The sequence below is a fragment of the Choloepus didactylus genome, chromosome 24 (genome assembly GCF_015220235.1).
Source record: "Choloepus didactylus isolate mChoDid1 chromosome 24, mChoDid1.pri, whole genome shotgun sequence".
Taxonomy (NCBI): Eukaryota; Metazoa; Chordata; class Mammalia; order Pilosa; family Megalonychidae; genus Choloepus; species Choloepus didactylus.
This window is the reverse complement of record NC_051330.1, coordinates 16,953,895-16,972,215: the sequence shown is the minus strand read 5'-3', so window position 1 is coordinate 16,972,215 and position 18,321 is coordinate 16,953,895. Positions and strand designations below refer to the sequence as shown.

Sequence of the window (18,321 nt, the reverse complement as noted above, 5' to 3'; positions counted from 1 at the left end):
TATGTTGTATTTTCATTTTCATTTGCTTCAAGATATTTCTTAATTTCACTTGTGAATTCTTCTTTAATCCATTGGTTGTTTAAGAGAATTTTGTTTAATTTCCACATATTTATGAATTTTCCATTTTTCCCTCTGTTATTGATTTCAAGTCATTCCATTGTGGTCTTAGAAGACATGTTGTAAATATTAATCTTTTTAAATTTGTCAACACTTATTTTGTTACCTAACATGTGGTCTATCTTGGAGAATGATGCACGTGCACTTGAGAAGAATGTGTATTCTGTTTTTGTTGGATGAAGTGTTCTATATATGTCTGTCAGGTCTAGTTAGTTTAGGATATCATTCAAGTCTTGTACTTCCTTATTGATCTTCTGTCTAGATGTTCTATCCATTATTCAAAGTGGTGGATTAAAGTCTCCTACTGTTAAAGTAGAACTATCTATTTCTCCCATCATATCTGTCAGTATTGGATATATATATTTTGGGGCTTCTATTAGCTGCATATATATTTGTATTTGCTACATCTCCCCAAAGAACTGACCCTTTGATCAGTAAATGAGGACCTTCTTTGTCCCTCATAACAGGGACTTGAATAGATTTTAAGTCAGAATGACTTACTTTATTTTAGAGCAGAAGCAGAAAGGAAGGTTCCATCTGCTTCCCCAAACTGTATTTCTAAGCTGTTTTCTAAGCACTCAGCATGCAGAGGAACACGCTGTTGCAATGGCCCCATCTTACTGAGTGTCTGTAACAGGCCAATGCAAACAAGCTGCAACTCACAAGTGGAAACTCCACTCTAGTGTCAAGTTTGAGAGGAGCTGGAACTCAGGGCAGCTCCTCAGGTATAGACCTTGGTGGAAACTAGTATCCCTACAGCCACCAAAAACACTTTAGGAGCTCTGCAAACATATGTCATTTATTTGCCTTGGAATACGGGTCTATTATCCAAATCCCAGTTGGACGTTTTATCCCCTGGAGGGAGTCAGCTTTGCAAAATGGCTGTCATGGGTGCAGAGATCAGAGACAGATGTCACAAATTTCTCCTCATCTGCCAGTTGCCTGAAGTAATTTTTTCCCTCACACCCCACCTTTCTTCCTACTGTGATGCAAGCACTGGCATGTGTGTGGTGAGTAGGTCACTATTAGAACCTAACGTTAATAGGGAGGGACATTCAAATATGGGCAGTGCTATTATATTTGCACCCCAATCAAGTGTTTGTTGACTCCCTATGGTGTCCTCCTCTCACTAGACCATCAACTCTTCAAGGACAGAGATGATACCCTCTTCATCTGCATGTGTTGAGTCCCTAGCACTGTGCCGGAAGTGGAGAGGTTTCAATAAAGGCATGAATGAATAACTGATTGAAAGAAATGGAGGGAACATAACCACAGCATTACAGTCCCTGCCCACCATGAGCTGGTGAAGGCTGTCCATTGCTTGTAAAGATAACTTTATAGATTTGGTCTGGGTTGATGGGGGGATGTGGGGGTGGGATAGAGGCTCCTGGTCACCCTGTCATCTGGAATGTGGTTGAGTGAGAGAATCACATTTGACAGGAAGATTGAACTCTAATCAAGTCCATAGCTCTAAAATTATTCCTTTCCCGAGGGAGATTAAGTCATGAACTCCACCTTGTGGTAGGAACAGAGCCCTCTGCAACCTGACAGGAAGTGAGGTGAAGCGATGAGTTCCGCTGAGCAGCAGGCAGGTGGCTGTCTAATTCACTCCGAGCACACATGACTTAGTCAAGAGGAGGAAGGCTCCAGGAGAAGGACCGGAGAGCCTGAGTGAGAGCCAAGGAGAACGAGGATCGGAAGCTCGTGAGAGCTGTGGGCTGATGTTCCCATGATCCCACACCACAGAGCAGAGTCTCTGGGAGATATGGGACAATAAAGAATGTTGCACAGAGAACCCTGGGGAAATGACACCAAAGTGTAAGGGAAAGAGAAATAAGAGGGGAAGGTGAGTAGGATAAAATGGATTTGACAAAGTCACAATATAAGACAGTATATAAGAAATGATAGGAGGCAAAAGGGCATATTTTCTGAAAACTGGAACTATCACCAAGTAGTCAGTATTTTACATACCCTCTAACTTTTGAATCACAAAGAATGAGAGGACTTTATGTGTCATCTAAATAAACATCCTGTTATCAAAGAGGACTGCTTTAACCCATTTCATTTACCAAGACTGGGTTGCTATCAAATGAGGCAACAGAGCCATTTTCAAGCTGAAATTAAGGAAACCCAGGAAATACACAACCATACAAAAATATTTTTTAAGGAACAAATGTCACTAACTCCCTCTTCAACAAGAAGTCCAGAATAAAGCATAATGATGTATGTTATGACTGGGAAATCAAAGGATGCTGAACATAGTCTAGTCTTTTATGTAAACATACACACATACATATATGCATACATTATATATGCACACACACATTCACATGTAAACACTACTTTACAGGAATGCATGATAATTATTTTTATTTAAAACATTTTCTAATTCTGTAATCCAGAATGTTATGGCAATGAGTTTCTATATTAACTTGTTCCTAAATATTTTGAATAAAAATTTGTTCCAAATGTATTCTGAGTTAGATTTTAACCTACACACAGAAATGAACCCAGAATGAATCACCAGTCCTTTGTTTTAAAAATTTTAAGTATTTTTTTGTTAGAGAAGTTGTGGTGTTACAGAACAATCATGCATAAAATACAGGATTCCCATGAAACACCCCACCACAACACCTTACATTGGTGTGGAGCATTTGTTACAATTGATGATAGCACATTTTTATGCTTGCACTATTAATTGAAGTCAATGGTTTAACTTAAGGTTCACCATTGTATAGTGTAGTTCCATACATCTTAAAAAAAAATTTGTTCTGTAACCATATATACAATATAACATTTCCTCTTTTTAAAAATTTTTATTCTGTAACCGTATATACAATATAGCATTTTCTCTTTTAATCATATTCAGATATACATTTCAGTGCTGTTACTTGTGTTCACAATGCTGTGCTACCATCACCACCATCCATTACCAAAACACTAAAAACAGTGCTGGGGAAACTGGATCCCCACTTGCAAGAAAAAGGAGGACCCCCACCTCACACCATATACAAAAATCAACTCAAAATGGATCAAACACCTTAATATAAGTGCTAGAACTATCAAAACCCAGGAAGAAAATGTAAGTAAGCTTCTCAGTGACCTTGTGTTAGGCAGTGATTTCTTAGACTTTACACTAAAAGCATAAGCAGCAAAAGAAAAATAAATAAATGGGACCTCATCAAAATGAAAAATTTTTATGCCTCAAAGGACTTTATCATGAAAGTAGAATGACAGTCTAATATTTGGAAACCACCTATCTGATAAGCATTCAAAATCCAGAATATGTAAAGAAATCCTTCAACTTAACAAGAAAAAGATAAATGTCCAAATAAAAAAATGAGCCAAAGACTTCTCTACAAAGAAGATATATACAAATGGTCAGAAAGCACACACAAAAGTCATAGGCATCTCTCCAAAGAAAATATATACACATGGTCAGAAAGCACACAAAAAGATGTTCATTATCATTAGCCATCGGGGAAACGCAAGTCAAAACCACAATGAGATAGCATTTCACACCCATTAGAATGGCTGCTATTAAAAAAATGGAACATAACAAGGGTTGGAGATGATGCAGAGAAATAGGATCTTTCAATCATTTCTGGTAACAATGTCAAATGGACCAGTTCTTTTTAAAGCATTAAAAATTTCTCAATAAAGCAACCGACTGAACAAAGTAATAATAGCAATAACAATATCACTAAAAGAAATAATAATAAATGCACTATTCCAGACATTAGTTAATGCTTACACTCCACTAGAGACAGAGCAGTTTTATTGTTGTTCAGAAAATTCATGAAGACCTTTTAACCCTTTCCTCTTTTAATTTTAAGGAAAACCAGGTGGGAAAGTGTCCCAGAATGGTGGAGTAAGAGTCACAAAAATGCTGCTCCTCCATAAAAGCAATGAGAACACTAGGAAAATCTGCCAAAACCATTTTTTTCAGAACTCTTCTAAGAAAGAAAGGCTTGCAGCAAAATCAGTTTTATCAAGAGAAAAAGGTAAATCACAGTAAGAATGGTGAGCTTTGCGGTGCTTTAACTTTCCCTAATCCCATTCCTCTTTCCCCACCTCTACAGTAGCCTTGGAAACTAACTACACAACTATAATAGTTGTGAAAATCCACAGCTTGGCTGCCACTGGAGGGGAAAATGTATTTGGTTCTCCCCAAAATCCCCATTTCTTGAGGAATGTCACTATTTGATCTGCCTGGAGGCTCAATGGAAAGCTCCATTTTCAAGGCTTCTCTATTTGACCTGACTCAGAGCTCGCTATCCAAAGGGCATTTGTTGAAATGTGAGCAAACGTATCCACAAACATTTTAGGAAAACAATCAGCAGTAATTGTTTAACATCACAGCTGCCTGAGGCTGAGTTACAAGTTGGAATGCATACAAGACCTGAAAGGAAAAGGAGAAAAATGAAATATCCATAGTGGGTTTTGAAGAGCTCCCACCTATTCCTGGGAATCTATAAGGCTTCATGTCTGCACGGAACTGTGTACATGATCAGGAAGGCCTGAAGAGGCACTCAGCTTTCACCTCTGTCTGATCTTGAGGCTGTCCTCAAGAAGTGAAGGCCAAGGCAGAGTTGTAAACTGCCTATGAGAGCATTGAGCACATGTGCCAACACATGAGAGCCCTTTGGAAAAGTCTAGAAGGCTTTTGGGTTCAAGGCATTTAAGGAAATCTCTGTATAATCATTAGCTGACCACTAAGATAATCAAGCAGAAATTTCAGTGGCCTCACAGGCAAAGAATACATATTTTACATAATTAGTCCAGAAAAGTCACCATGCAAAGAAACAGCAGCAACAGCAAATAACAACTAGCAACAATGAAAAACTCTGGGGGAATTCGATTTCTGGAGTTGATATATTTTTAAAATATCCAGTTTTCAGCAAAAAAATATGAACTATTTAAAGAACAGGAAAATATGACCCAGGGAAAAAAGAGCAGTGAATAGAAACTGTCTACAAGAAGCCCAGACATTGGACTTACTAGACAATGAGTCTAAGTTAGTTATTATAAATATGTTCAAAGAACTAAGGGCAACCTGTCTAAAGAATTAAAGGAAAGTATGGGAGCAGTGTGAAGAGGCGAGAGTGACCCCCGGACCGACAAAAGCCCATGCACCGCTGCATCCCCGCGTCCAGCGCCCATGTCCTACCGCCGTCGCCACCATGCCCAAGAGAAAGGCTGAAGGGGATGCTAAAGGAGATAAAGCCAAGGTAAAAGATGAACGACAGAAAAGATCTGCAAGGTTATCTGCTAAACCTGCTCCTCCAAAGCCAGAGCCCAAGCCTAAAAAGGCCCCTGCAAAGAAGGGAGAGAAGGTACCCAAAGGGAAAAAAAGGAAAGCTGATACTGGCAAGGATGGGAGTAACCCTGCAGAAAATGAAGATGCCAAAACAGACCAGGCACAGAAAGCTGAAGGTGCTTGGAGATGCCAAGTGAAGTGTGTGCATTTTTGATAACTGTGTACTTCTGGTGACTGTACAGTTTGAAATACTATTTTTTATCAAGTTTTATAAAAATGCAGAATTTTGTTTTACTTTTTTTTTTTAAAGCTATGTTGTTAGCACACAGAACACTTCATTGTTGTTTTTTTGGGGAAGGGGCAAATGTCGCTAATAGAATGTCTCTGAAGCTGGGTTAATATGGAGGAAAACATCTTTCCCCTCTGATTTTGAGAGACTTCCTCTTTACCCCCAGGAGATGGGATTCCCTAATATTGACACACATTAGCCACCTTGACGCAAATGCCTTATATGGAAAAACTAAAATTCGTTTTTATGTCCTCTTCTCCCTCTTAGCCTTCAGCATAGACTTGGCTCCCTTAAACCTGTTGGGGCCTGACCCAAAAGAATTGGTTACCAGAATGTCGGGCAATTTGGACCTTCCAGTGATGCCCCTGAGATGGCATCTGACAAAAGAGCAGTGAGTCCTTGTTTAGGTTGTGGATCTTAAAACTGATGATTCTGCTGTTCTCATTTCATTTTCTGAAAGTCAGTGTCGGCTCGTGAAAAGTTGTCAAACAACATGCTAAATGTGAAATGTCAACCCTCACTCTGAAACTTTCCCTGTTCAGAGCATCAAATGAAGACTTCATTGGTTTTTATAGTGGCTGTCTGATTTTGGTAGTCCATTGAAGAAGGGAGTTTGAAAGTTGTTGTATACTGTTACCGATTGTCTGTCCATGTCCTGCCTGAAATACCATGATTGTTTATGAAAAGTATCTTTAATAAAGCTGGATACAATTTGGCTTGGAAAAAAAAAAAAAAGGAAAGTATGATAACAATAAAGATATATAAAAAGAACTAAATAGAAAGTCTGTAGTGGAAATGTACAATAAATAAAATGGAAACCAGCTCAAATGACCATCAATTGATGAATGGATAGACAAAATGTTTATACAATGGAATATTATTCAGAAATAAATGGAATGGAGTTTGATACATGCTGCAAGGTGAATGAACTTTAAGCCCATTAAGCCAAGTGAAAGAAACCAGGCAAAAGGCCACATTTTGTCTGATTCCAATTATATTAAATGCCTAGAATAGGCAGATATAGAGAGACAGAAAGTAACTTAGTGGTTTCCAGAGACTGGAGGAAGGGGTAAATGGAGAGTGACCACTAGCAGATACAGAGTCTCTTTTGTGGGTGATGAAAATGTTCTAAAATCAGATAGCGGTATTGAATCCACAACTCTGTGAATACTGTTATCCCTTCCACATAGTGACTTTTGCCATCATGGTTTTGATATATCATGGGTAGGCATACAAAATTAAATAGGAATTTTTTGAGAGCTTTGCAGAAGTCAAAGATGACATGTGAAGCCCAGCAGACAACACACAAAGGCTAGTAATGTAGAGATATCTTAAAAAGTCTAGTAACTCATAAATGCATAAAATGTATGTACTGTTACATATAATTACCTGTACAGTATGTATTTTACTGTTTCATAAAATAAATGAACAGCTACACAATTTTTTTTTTAAAATTAAATTTTTAGTGACAGAACTGTGATTATACACACTGGTTTGGGGATGCCAAATGTGTTTACAGCAATGTCTCATGTGACATCTTGCTGTGGTCTCGCAGTGCGCTTCGCCTGTTGAATTTCTCATATCTGTGTCCATTTAAATACCATAAAGTCTATTAAAGTCATGAGTCCCAAGTGTAGTATTCCTTAAGGTTTGGAAAGTGCTCCCAAGAAACAGAGGAAAGTGATGAACTTGAAGGGGAAAGTAGAATTATTAGATTTGCTTCATTCAGGCAAAATGGATGCTGTAGTTAGTCACCATTACAGCATTAATAAGAAATATAAGGCATATCAAGAAAAAAGAGAAGGAAATCTCTGAAGCTATTGCTGCAGCTACACCAATGAATGCAAAGCATTTTCATTAAACACAAGATCCACATCTCTCTTGCGCAGAAAGTGCGACATTCTTTTGGGTGCGGGATTGTTATTAAAAATGCATTCCAGTAGACTCCGGTATCATATGAGAAAAGGCTAAGTCCTTATATGACTCCTGTGAAGGTTAGGTTCATGTGTCAACTTGGCCAGGTGATGGTACCCAGGTGTCTGGTCAAGCAAGCACTGGCCTAACCATTACTGCAAGGATGTTTGTTGCTGGTTAATAAACAAATAAGCTGGTTTATTAAATCATCAGTCAATTGGCTGCAGCTGTGACTGATGACTCATCGAAGGGTGTGTCTTCCACAATGAGAGAATGCAGTCAGCTGGATTTAATCCAATCAGTTGAAGACTTTTAAGTGAGACAGATAAAGGATGTTCACTTCTTCTTCAGCTGACCAGTGAAGCATTTTCTGAGAAGTTCATCGAAGTTGCAAGTTCATTTCCTGAGGAGTTCATCAAACATCTTCATTGGAGTTGCCAGTTTGCTGCCTGCCCTATGGAATTTGGACTCGTGCATACCCACAGTTGCATGAGACACTTTTATAAATCTTGTATTTTTAGGTAGCTGTCATTGAATCTGTCTCCCTAGAGATCCCTAACTAACACAACTCCTTAAAGGAAAGTGAAGGTGAAGGGTCTACCCCTATGGATTTTCAAGCCAGCAAAGTCTGGGGTGAAAATTTTAAAAATAGATTTAGCCTACACAACGTAAAAGTTACAGGAGAGGCAGCATCTGCTGATTAAGAGACAGCTAGGGAGTTTCCTGAAACCCTGAAAAAAAATTTTTTTTACACAGATTTTCCAGATTGTGGAGGTGCCGTATCCCTAACCACCATGTTGTAGAAGGGATGACTGCATTCTGAAAACCATTGAATTCAGCACTTTAAAATGGTGAATTTTATACTACATGAATTATATTTCAGTAAAGTTGTCATTTAAAGAAAGAATGACAACACCAGGATGAAGTATCTGTCAATAATCCATCATGGATATGTCTAGATTAGGATTTCTCTGTCTTGGTACTATCGACATTTTGGACCAGATAGTCCTTTGTGGTGGGGGCTTTCCTTTGCATTGCAGGATGTTTAGCAGTAACAATGGCCTCCACCTACTAATGCCAGTAGCAGCTCTCCAGGTATAACAACCAAAAATATCTCCAGACATTGCCGCATGCCCCCTGGGGGGGGGGGGTAGAAATCCGCTCTCAGTTGTGACCCACTGGCCTATGTTGATCTTTACTTTTGCCTAGGCTGCTAGTTGAGATCATGAATTTCTCATTCATTCAATCATTCAACACACCCTTACCAAACTCTTATTATACGTAAGTGTTAGTGGTCTGAATCCAAGAAAATAAGTAGGTAAGTAAGATTCTATTCAAAAGGAATCTAAAAATCTGGTTTTTGGGGGGGGGGCAGGTATGAGACAGGTATATAAATACCAGCAATAGGCAGTATGGAAGTTTTCAGAATTGAACACACTCTCTTGTCTTTATTGCAGTTATCTAGGGATTGGAGCCAATGTCCTGATTCTTTTGTTATATCCACACTGTGTGATGTTGGCAATGTCATTTAATCCTTCCAGCCCTGTTTCTTCCCATATAAACTGCTAGAGATAGGTGCATGATTTACGTAATTCATATGTACTGGTTTGAATCTATTATGTCCCCCACAAAAGCCATGTTCTTTAAATCCAGTCTTGTGGGTGCAGACTTATCAAGGGTGGGATCTTTTGATTAAGTTGTTTCCTTGGAGATGCAACCCACCCAATTGTGGGTGAGGCTTTTTGATTAGATTATTTCCATGGAGATGTGACCATGTCCATTCAAGGTTGTTCTTGATTAGTTCACTGGAGTCCTTAAGAGAGTTCAGGGGCCAATACAGACCTAGACACTTGGAGATGAAGACAGAAAGATACTTGGAGATTCTAAGCTAAGAGATGAAGCCCAGAGTTTGCCCTGGAGAAGCTAAGAGAGGACCCCAGATGCTTAGAGAGAAATGCATTGGGAGAACAAGCAAGGATGCACAGGAGCTGAGAGAGAGAGAAGCTAAGAGAGACAGAAGCCCAGAGACATTTTGGAGAAAGCCATTTTGAAACCAGAACCCAGGAGCAAAAGACCAGCAGATGCCAGCCATGTGCCTTTCCAGCTGACAGAGGTGTTGCAGATGCCATCATCTTTTCTCCAGTGAAGGTATCCTCTTGTTGATGCCTTAGTTTGAACATTTTTATAACCTTAGAACTGTAAATCTGTACCCTAATAATCCTCTTTATAAAAGCCAATCCATTTCTGGTATTTTGTATAATGGCAGCTTTAGCAGTGCCAATGAGAATTCATCTTCCCACCATTGGTTCACAACCTCTCCTCAGGGGCTGTCTGGAGTCCAAAGTGATCAACCAGGTGACCTCTTCCCTCCTATCTCTTCCAGTCTAATTGTGAAAATGGGAAGTGTTTGTGTGTTTGATTGCGGTGATGGCCACAGCCCTCACCCTTCTGTGTATCCTTACCTGTTGCCATGTAACTTTGCTGTTTCTCTCATTTAAGTGGCAGAGTCTATTTCCTCCCTGTGGACCCAGGTTTGTGACTTGCTTTGGTCAATAGAATGCAGATGTGGTCGTGTGGTAATTCAGCACCAAGACCTTAAGAGGCTTTGAGTGTTTCTGTTTGCTCTTGGTTTCTTCTGCCATCACCATGTGCCCAGGCTAGCCTGCAAGAGAATGAGAGACACCTGGAACACAGCCAAGTCAACCCAGATATACAAGTCAAGGCCTTCCTTGATCAGCTGACAGTCAACCAAATCCCATACTTTTGTGCAAGTCCAGCTAAGATCACAACAGCTGCCTAGGTGACCACCCCAGATGGAGGAGCAATCAACACTTAATTGTTGCAAGCCTCAAGGATTTTGTGGTCATTTGCTCTGCAGGATAATTTTAGCACTAGGTATCTCATCTATATAGGAAAAAAAAAAAAAAGCCTGATGTTATTCAGGTCAGTGCTTATGTAATTCCAGGTCTACCTGAGACACAGATGATTTAAAGCAGGCCATCTCACAGTGCTTGATTTGTGTATTCTTTGTGCAGCTGACAGGGAAAATGACAGCAGGCCAAGTAGGACCAGGTAGGAAGAGTCAACAGAGTCAGGCTGAGTTCAGTCTTACCCTAAAGCATCCATATCACCTGGGCAAGCCAATAACTTCTCTTGTAAAATGGGGATATAAGATAACACAGAACTTACCTATCACAATGGCTTGCAATGAAAGTATTCACTGAAGACCTTCCTCACTCTCTCTCTCCCTTTCTCCCTTTTCTTCCTCCTTGTCCCCCATACCATCTTACACTTGCCTTTGTAGAAAGCGGAAGTGGCTTTGTCCTCCTCTTCAATTCCCTGCTGCCCATTTGCTTTGCTGCCTTGATTCAGAATCATGGACACACAGAATCTCCCAGATGGAAAGGACCTCTGAGGACATCAGAGCAACACCATCGGATACTTAAATTCCTCAACAATCTCTGCCCCAAATACTTACACACAAATGCTTTCTATGTTGGGTGAGCCAGAGCACTTTAAGGCATCTCCCACTCCATTTTTGGGCATTAGAGATTGCTAGATTTTCCTCACACCGGTCTCAAGATTCATTTTCTGGTATATTCTATACATCTGGGTATTATTCTTTCTTCTAGGGTAGACAGCTTAAGTTAAAACCTTACACAGAACTTCAGATATTTGAAGACAGCTTCCTTTTATTTCAGGCTCTTATCTTTTCCAGGGTGAGCACCTCCAGTTCCCCAGATGCAGGTGTTTTATTCTCTTACCCATTTTGGATATCCCTGAAATGTGTTCTGTTTTGTCTCTTGCCTCGATGGTGAGGCATCCAGAACCCACCACTCTGGGTGGGGTATACCCAGAGCACCGTCAAGCTAGCTGGGTCGTGGACTTCTCAAGCAGGCCTAGGGGCTGACACCAGTGAGGAAGTTAATTGTGTACAGGAGGCAACTCCCCTGCACACCCATTTCAGTTACCATCCCCCTGAGGGGGCCTGCAGGAGGGCCAATTTGAACTTCCCCTGGGCTCCCCTCACCAAACTAATCCTTAATTGTTTTTCTTTATTGTTGTTGTTTTCCTACAAAGAGGTGGCTCTTTGTTCATTTCTTTTGAGCCAGGACATTCTAATTAAACTCATGATGTAATCAGGGAGCACTGACTAGGAGGAGAATAGAGGATGGTACTCTGTTGGTCCCAGAGGTTCCCATCTCTGGAGAACAACTTCCTTTCCCCCAACCCTCTCAGCCTTCCCACCAAGCCCAGCTCTAGGAGGCACAAAAGAATACAAACCACGAGACTATCCCCAAACCACAAAGGCAACCCAGCAGACTCCACAGGGTTCATTTTAAAGAGCCATAGGGAATAATTGTTTTAAACACCCAGAGAGTTAATTACTGAGTTTCCTTCCTTACAGCATTTTGTCTTCAGAGACTACAGTTTTAGTTGCTTGTTAGATCAAGTACAGAGTATTTTGTTGGACCTCGGGCTTCCAAGTTATATTGAACATGCAGCTTAGATGTGGGTGTAGGGTCTCATTAGCCAGAGCTCTTTGGTCTCGCAGCTTGGGAACTTCACACAGTTTCATTTGTCAAAGTAAACTCCTTATTAATATCCAAATATGATTAGAACTTCATTGGGCATTTGACCTCCCCAAAACCCAGGTGCCAGTCACCTTCTTGATTGGAGTGCTTTCTTCAGAGATCCATGTTGCATGGAATACTATTGGAGAATGAGAGGAGAATAACCTTTTCTTTAAGATTTTTATTTCCATAATTCTCGGCTATGTTTTTCTAAGTTTGGATTAGCAACCAATTTCCTCTTTGACCAAGTTATTATTTCTTAAGGCTATTTATCCAGAGCACTGAGAGTAACAGTGCATATAGCCCTCTTATCTGTTTATGATAAGGGGATATCAGCACAGGTGTGTGTGTGCAAGTGTCAATGTTAATTAATTCCAAAATGATTTTTAAAAAAACAACAGAGGTGTCAGAATCAGGTCTTTTAATTCCTAGAAAAGCCCTAAGGTTTTCTCCAGAAGTGTAGTTCCCGAGGTCAAAGAAATCTGGTCAGAGAGTAAGGGCCCAATATATTTTTACTTTTTTTGACTTCAGCCCACAGTAGGCTGCAGTACATTGAAGAGAGTGGTACCTTCTTGGAAAAAACACTGATTCCAGGTCAGAAGAGGGAATTAATACGATGAGCCTAGGACTTCCTTTTGGGACAGAAAACAAGAAAGCTGAGACTTTTGGGGACCTGTGAAAAGATCAAAGAGACCACCTGAAGTTGCTCCCATTGGTTTAAAATGGGACAATTTGGGGATCAAAAAGAATAATAACTGCAATGGGTTGAAATGCATTGAGTATATTTTTAAAATCTATGAGCTCATAATGATTTTACAACAACTGAAACCTCTCATGAAATAATGAATCTAGGCAGCAATCATCTATAGATGCTAAGTTCATCTACTGACGAGGAAGGAGTCAGGCTGATACCATCGGAAACAATTGATCAATCTTGACATCAAGAAAAATGAACAACCAGACTTTATTTGCTGCATGTTGTAATGCAATAGGTAGCACACAGCATACAGGTTAAAAAACCTGAATCTAATCAAGCCTCTAAATCTAATTATCAGTTTACAGGAAGTGTTGGAGATAAAGTAACAAGTTAGACCACAATATAAGGAAGCAATCAGCCCCAACCAGAATGCAGTGTATTGTCCCAGTGGCCCAATTTCTCCAAAAAATCAGTGACATGAAAGAACAGTAGAGAGAAGGGATAAAGAGTAAGTGAGGCTTCAGAGACATGAAAGCAAATACGAGTGGATCTTGTTTGGAACATGATTAAAGCAACCCAACTGTAAAAATAATCTTGGAGAAAATAGGAAACATTTCATTGGTCATTAGATGATATTAAAGAATCATTTTTAATTTTGTTAAGTGTGATCATAACATTTTGGCTATGGTTAAAAAATAGGCCTAATCAGTTACAGAATTCAACATGAAGTGGTATGTTGTCTGCTGTTTGCTTTAAAAAAACTTTTTAAAAAATTGGATGCAGATGGAGAAAACAAGAACAGCAAAATTAATGCTACAAAATTGTCTTTGCTGCTACCCTGTATCAGTGATTCTTAAGTCTTCAGTGGCACCCTTGGTCAGCTTTCTATGGCTTTATTACTTTCAAAAAGTCTTTCTAAACCCAGCCACTTGATGTTTTACAGCCTCTGCTACTCGCTCCATTTTTTGAGATTCTCCTCTTCCAAGCTTGAGCAGCAAGAGGACTTCATCTCTCTAGTTCCTTCTCTCTACCAGGGTTTTCTGTTTGAAGGCTTTGGAGTCCAATCATCATGGCAAAAAAAAAAAAAAAAAAAAAGAATTACCAAAAGGGGAGTTACAGGATCCTTATGGAAGTTATTCTCAGATCTGTTTCACATATATGTGGAGAGCCCTGTTTCTTACAGCATCTTTTCTTACTGGTCTCACAGAAGTTGTCTGGACCATATTCTCATTCTTCTATCACTAGTGATGGAGCCTGTCAAAAACCCCCGCCTTTGCTTACTCCACTCCTACCTTTTGTCACCTCTCTCCACTTGAAGAATGGAAGGCAGAGAGTGACATGATTTGTCTGGGAACTTGCTGTACGATCGCTTAATTGTGGCTCTCCTGCACCCCTCGGGCCTGCTCTGCCCTGCCATCCCTCATTCTTTCTTCCTCACCAGCCCCCACTTCCTCCCCCATGCCCAGACCTTGGAAACTTCCTTCTTCTTCTGTGATATCCAGACCAGACCTGATGATAAATTTGAATTTTGTTTTAAGGAAAGACCTTTTCCTAATGCAATATGGAGTGAGGACCATTCCAACGTATATACTCCATACTCACTGGAAGTTTCTAATCTTGCAGAATTAAGTTGTGAGCTACAAAACCACTGTATTTTTCAGGAAAGATGGCATATTTAATTAGGGAGTGTTGAATGAAACCACAAAAAGCTTCAGAGTGAGAACAATAAACACCATAGGATCTGTTGTCATTTTGGGAGGAAGCCAAAATATTTTGGTTTCAACAGTGAGATCTTAAACATACTCTATATTTTCCCTGAACCCATTTGTCCAACTCTATTTCACAATGGTAGAATTTTGAAACCATAAAAGGTTTATTCTAAAGCACATTGACCATAGAGGCATTTCTCACATTTACTCCACAACATTTGCAAAGTTTCTACTGTTGTTTTGTGATTTTCTTTCTAATCTTGTAATCTCTTACTCATTGGATCAGAATTCTCCAATATAAAAACAAATGTATAAATTCATAGGTCTAATATGATGAGTTTACTGCAAAATTTATGAAGAGAACTTTTAAAAAGGGCTATGTCTTTTTGTGATGTCATGAGTTCCATCAAAACCCTTCAAAGAGAAAACCCTGGTGGAGGGAAGGAACTAGAGATATGCCGCCACGAGATAGTGATCACAATTTGGTGTGTATTACCCCTAATCCAGGGGGACGAGGTAAAAGCTCACTGTTTGTTGACTGTCTGACTGATTGATTAAAAAACCTAAAATCCAATGAAATTAAACATTTAACTAAAACTAATCAGCTGAAAATTCAATACTGTAATGAGGGCCTTCTCATTTACAACCCAGTACTATCTCTACCATCCCAGAGTGTTTTCTTCTCGGCTACATTTTGGTATGAAAACAAAATCTGAACCGGCCAAGCATATACAAATGGAAAAGACTTTGGGAATATAGGTCTTTCTAGAACCACATTTACATACATGAAAACATATCTATAAACAGATATTTTCCAAGATTCTTAAGCTTTGATACTGGGGCAGAAACTGCAGATTGTTCTTCTGTAGTAATAGAGACCCTTAATTTTTAGCTGAGCATGCAGCCATCCACAATATAGACTACAAGTTGCTACTCTCAGGTAGATGTGGCCTTATGATCTGGTCAAGCAGATCTATCTGAAAATATCATGGGGCAGCTTCTGAGATCCTTTCTTCAAAGACAACTTGTGCTCTCCTTTTGCCCCTTTGTTCTTTGTCTCTTCTTCCCTTATCTTCTTGAGCATATGGAGGCTCTGGCCCCAAAAAGGATTATGAAATTGAAGGTCACGAGCTAGGGAAGGGTGATGGGGGAACCAGAAGGAGCCAGTATAATGAGGCTTCCAAGCCTGGAGCCATCCTACAGTTGTGCCTGCATTGCCTTCAGGCTTTTCCATGTGAAGTTAACAAAAGCCTGTCTTCCTTAAACCATTGTTGCTTTGGATCTCTAGTACCTGCCACGGAACCTCATCTTAAACGATATGAGTGGTTCAAAAATTCCAAATGATTCCGCTCTCATCTATTAAGTAAATACCAATTTCTTAAATTCAATTGTATTGAGATATATTCACATATCATGCAGTCATACAAGGCGTACATTCAATTGTTCATAGTACCATTATATAGTTGTGCGTTCATCCCCCAAATTAATTTTTGAACATTTTCATTACCACACACACAAAAAGAATAAGAATAAGAATTAAAGTGAAAAAGGACAATTAAAGTAAAAAAGAACACTGGGTACCTTTGTCTGTTTGTTTCCTTCCCCTATTTTTCTACTCATCCATCCATAAACTAGACAAAGTGGAGTTTGGTCCTTATGGCTTTCCCAATCCCACTGTCACCCCTCATAAGCTACATTTTTATACAACTGTCTTCGAGATTCATGGGTTCTGGGTTGTAGTTTGATAGTTTCAGGTATCCACCACCAGCTACCCCAATTCTTTAGAACCTAAAAAAGGTTGTCTAAAGTGTGCGTAAGAGTGCCCACCAGAGTGATCTCTCGGCTCGTTTTGGAATCTCTCTGCCACTGAAGCTTATTTCATTTCCTTTCACATCCCCCTTTTGGTCAAGAAGATGTTCTCCATCCCACGATGCCGGGTCTACATTCCTCCCCGGGAGTCATATTCCACGTTGCCAGGGAGATTCACTCCCCTGGGTGTCAGATCCCACATAGGGGGGAGGGCAGTGAGTAAATACCAATTTAACAGTCCAGGGTATGAAAGGATATTTAGAAAAAAAAAACTTCAAATCAGGTCTCAGAATAATTCATTATAAATTTTGGACAACATAAGCAAATTCCACTGGTTTTTAAAGTTATGTAAATGATCCACGGATCTACAAATTAGGGACATAAAAATCTGTAGCCAGCTTTGGCATCAAAAGGAATGGGGAGAGGAGGATGGAGGGCATCTGAGTAGTTCCATGGGGCATGGTCTGGACTAGAACAGAGTAATCTGTGCTTTGGTCCCCCAGCTGACTATAACTTGCCCCGTTACTCTAAGTTGGTCAGCTACTATCTCACTCATCTCACCCATAAACAGAAAAGAATGAATTAGATTTCTAGGGATCCTTTAAACTTCAGAATTTAAGGATTTAGGGATTTGTTAGTAGTCTATCCTAGGTCTTCCATGTCCTGCACAAAGAGCCCCAAAATGCTTACTCTGCTGTAGATCCACCATCATATCACATATTCAAGCATTGATTTTCCTCTTTCTCTTCAACTTTCACTTTAAAATAAGCTGAGCCAAGTTGGTTTGCATGAGATTTATGGTTATTGGTCAACAGCTACCTGTGTCCATTTCATTTCCTTGGATTACCACTCCTGTTATCCAAGAGAAAAAAAATCAAACATATTATTGATATGATTATTTCCTCTAAAAATTCTTCATTTTCCTAAGAAAGCCAATTTCAAATAGAAGACCAGGGAAAGGTCTTTGAACTTCTGGCTGAAATGAGAGATGATTGGCAAGTGATTAAAGTGTTTGTTTATATTTAATGTTTCCTCAATATCAAATTTCAGAGTTTAGGTTTCTTTGATTGAGAAATAAAAAATCAGACTGCCCAAGGTCATCATTTTCACAGGAATGGAAGTAAAATAGAGGACCAACTAGTCATATTCATTTACCCAGAGCAAGGAAGAAAGGAACAAAGTGTGAAGAAACTACTGTATAACCAAGAATTATTTCTTTTACTCTTTTCTTTCTACTAATTTTTAGAGAATGAATGTAATTCCTCTAATTTTTAAAGAATATAATTAATTTGTGCTGCAAGCTAAATAAGCTAGCTAGTCAGTTGTTAGTTGAAGAATAAGCAGTCACTACTCCATCCAAAGAAACCAGCCTTAGTTGCGGTGGGGAATTCTACCTGGAGATGTAAGATATGATGGAGGAAGCAGTCAGAGACTGATAACACAGGATAACGTATTTTGGGGTATAGTCTTCTGGTCTCATCAGGAAAAAATACAAAGCTCAGAGCAGAGAGAAGGTGCTTAGAAGTAATATTGTCCTTTACTAGATATTAGGTCTCTGAGTTTGTAATAAGGCAATCAGCCATCACATTTGCCTGGTTGATTAATTAGAGAAAAACAGCTCCATCAATGTAACAGGAGAGTCTGGTGGTACTTATTATTCTGGAAAATTCTCTACCATCTTCCCTTTAAATATCGTCTCTGCTCCCTTTTGTCAACTGAAATCTTTTTCTCAGTCTGTCACTGAAATCTTTTCATAAATAGGACAGAGCTTTTCATTCTATCTTGTCTCTTTTAACATTTTATCTATATTTTTCATCTTTCTACTTCTCTGTTTTGAATTCTATTATTTTCTCTGATCCATTTTCAATTCACTGGTTTGTTCTGCTGTGTTTAGCCTACAGTTTAACTTGTCGATTGCATTTTATTTTAGTGACTGAATTTCTACTTGGTGC

At 39.3% G+C, this 18,321-nt stretch overlaps 1 protein-coding gene across 1 annotated transcript in view; it reads left to right on the top strand.

Annotated features, from left to right (window-relative positions):
* The first annotated feature begins 5,230 nt into the window (after positions 1-5,230).
* The window catches only part of LOC119519922 (non-histone chromosomal protein HMG-17-like), a 54,244-nt gene continuing 41,153 nt past the window's right edge, over positions 5,231-18,321 (top strand). Inside the window, exon 1 of the mRNA XM_037817667.1 lies at positions 5,231-5,570. Within this exon, the coding sequence (XP_037673595.1) occupies positions 5,301-5,570 (270 nt within the window). The 5' untranslated portion in view covers positions 5,231-5,300. The remainder of the gene's footprint in view (positions 5,571-18,321) is intronic.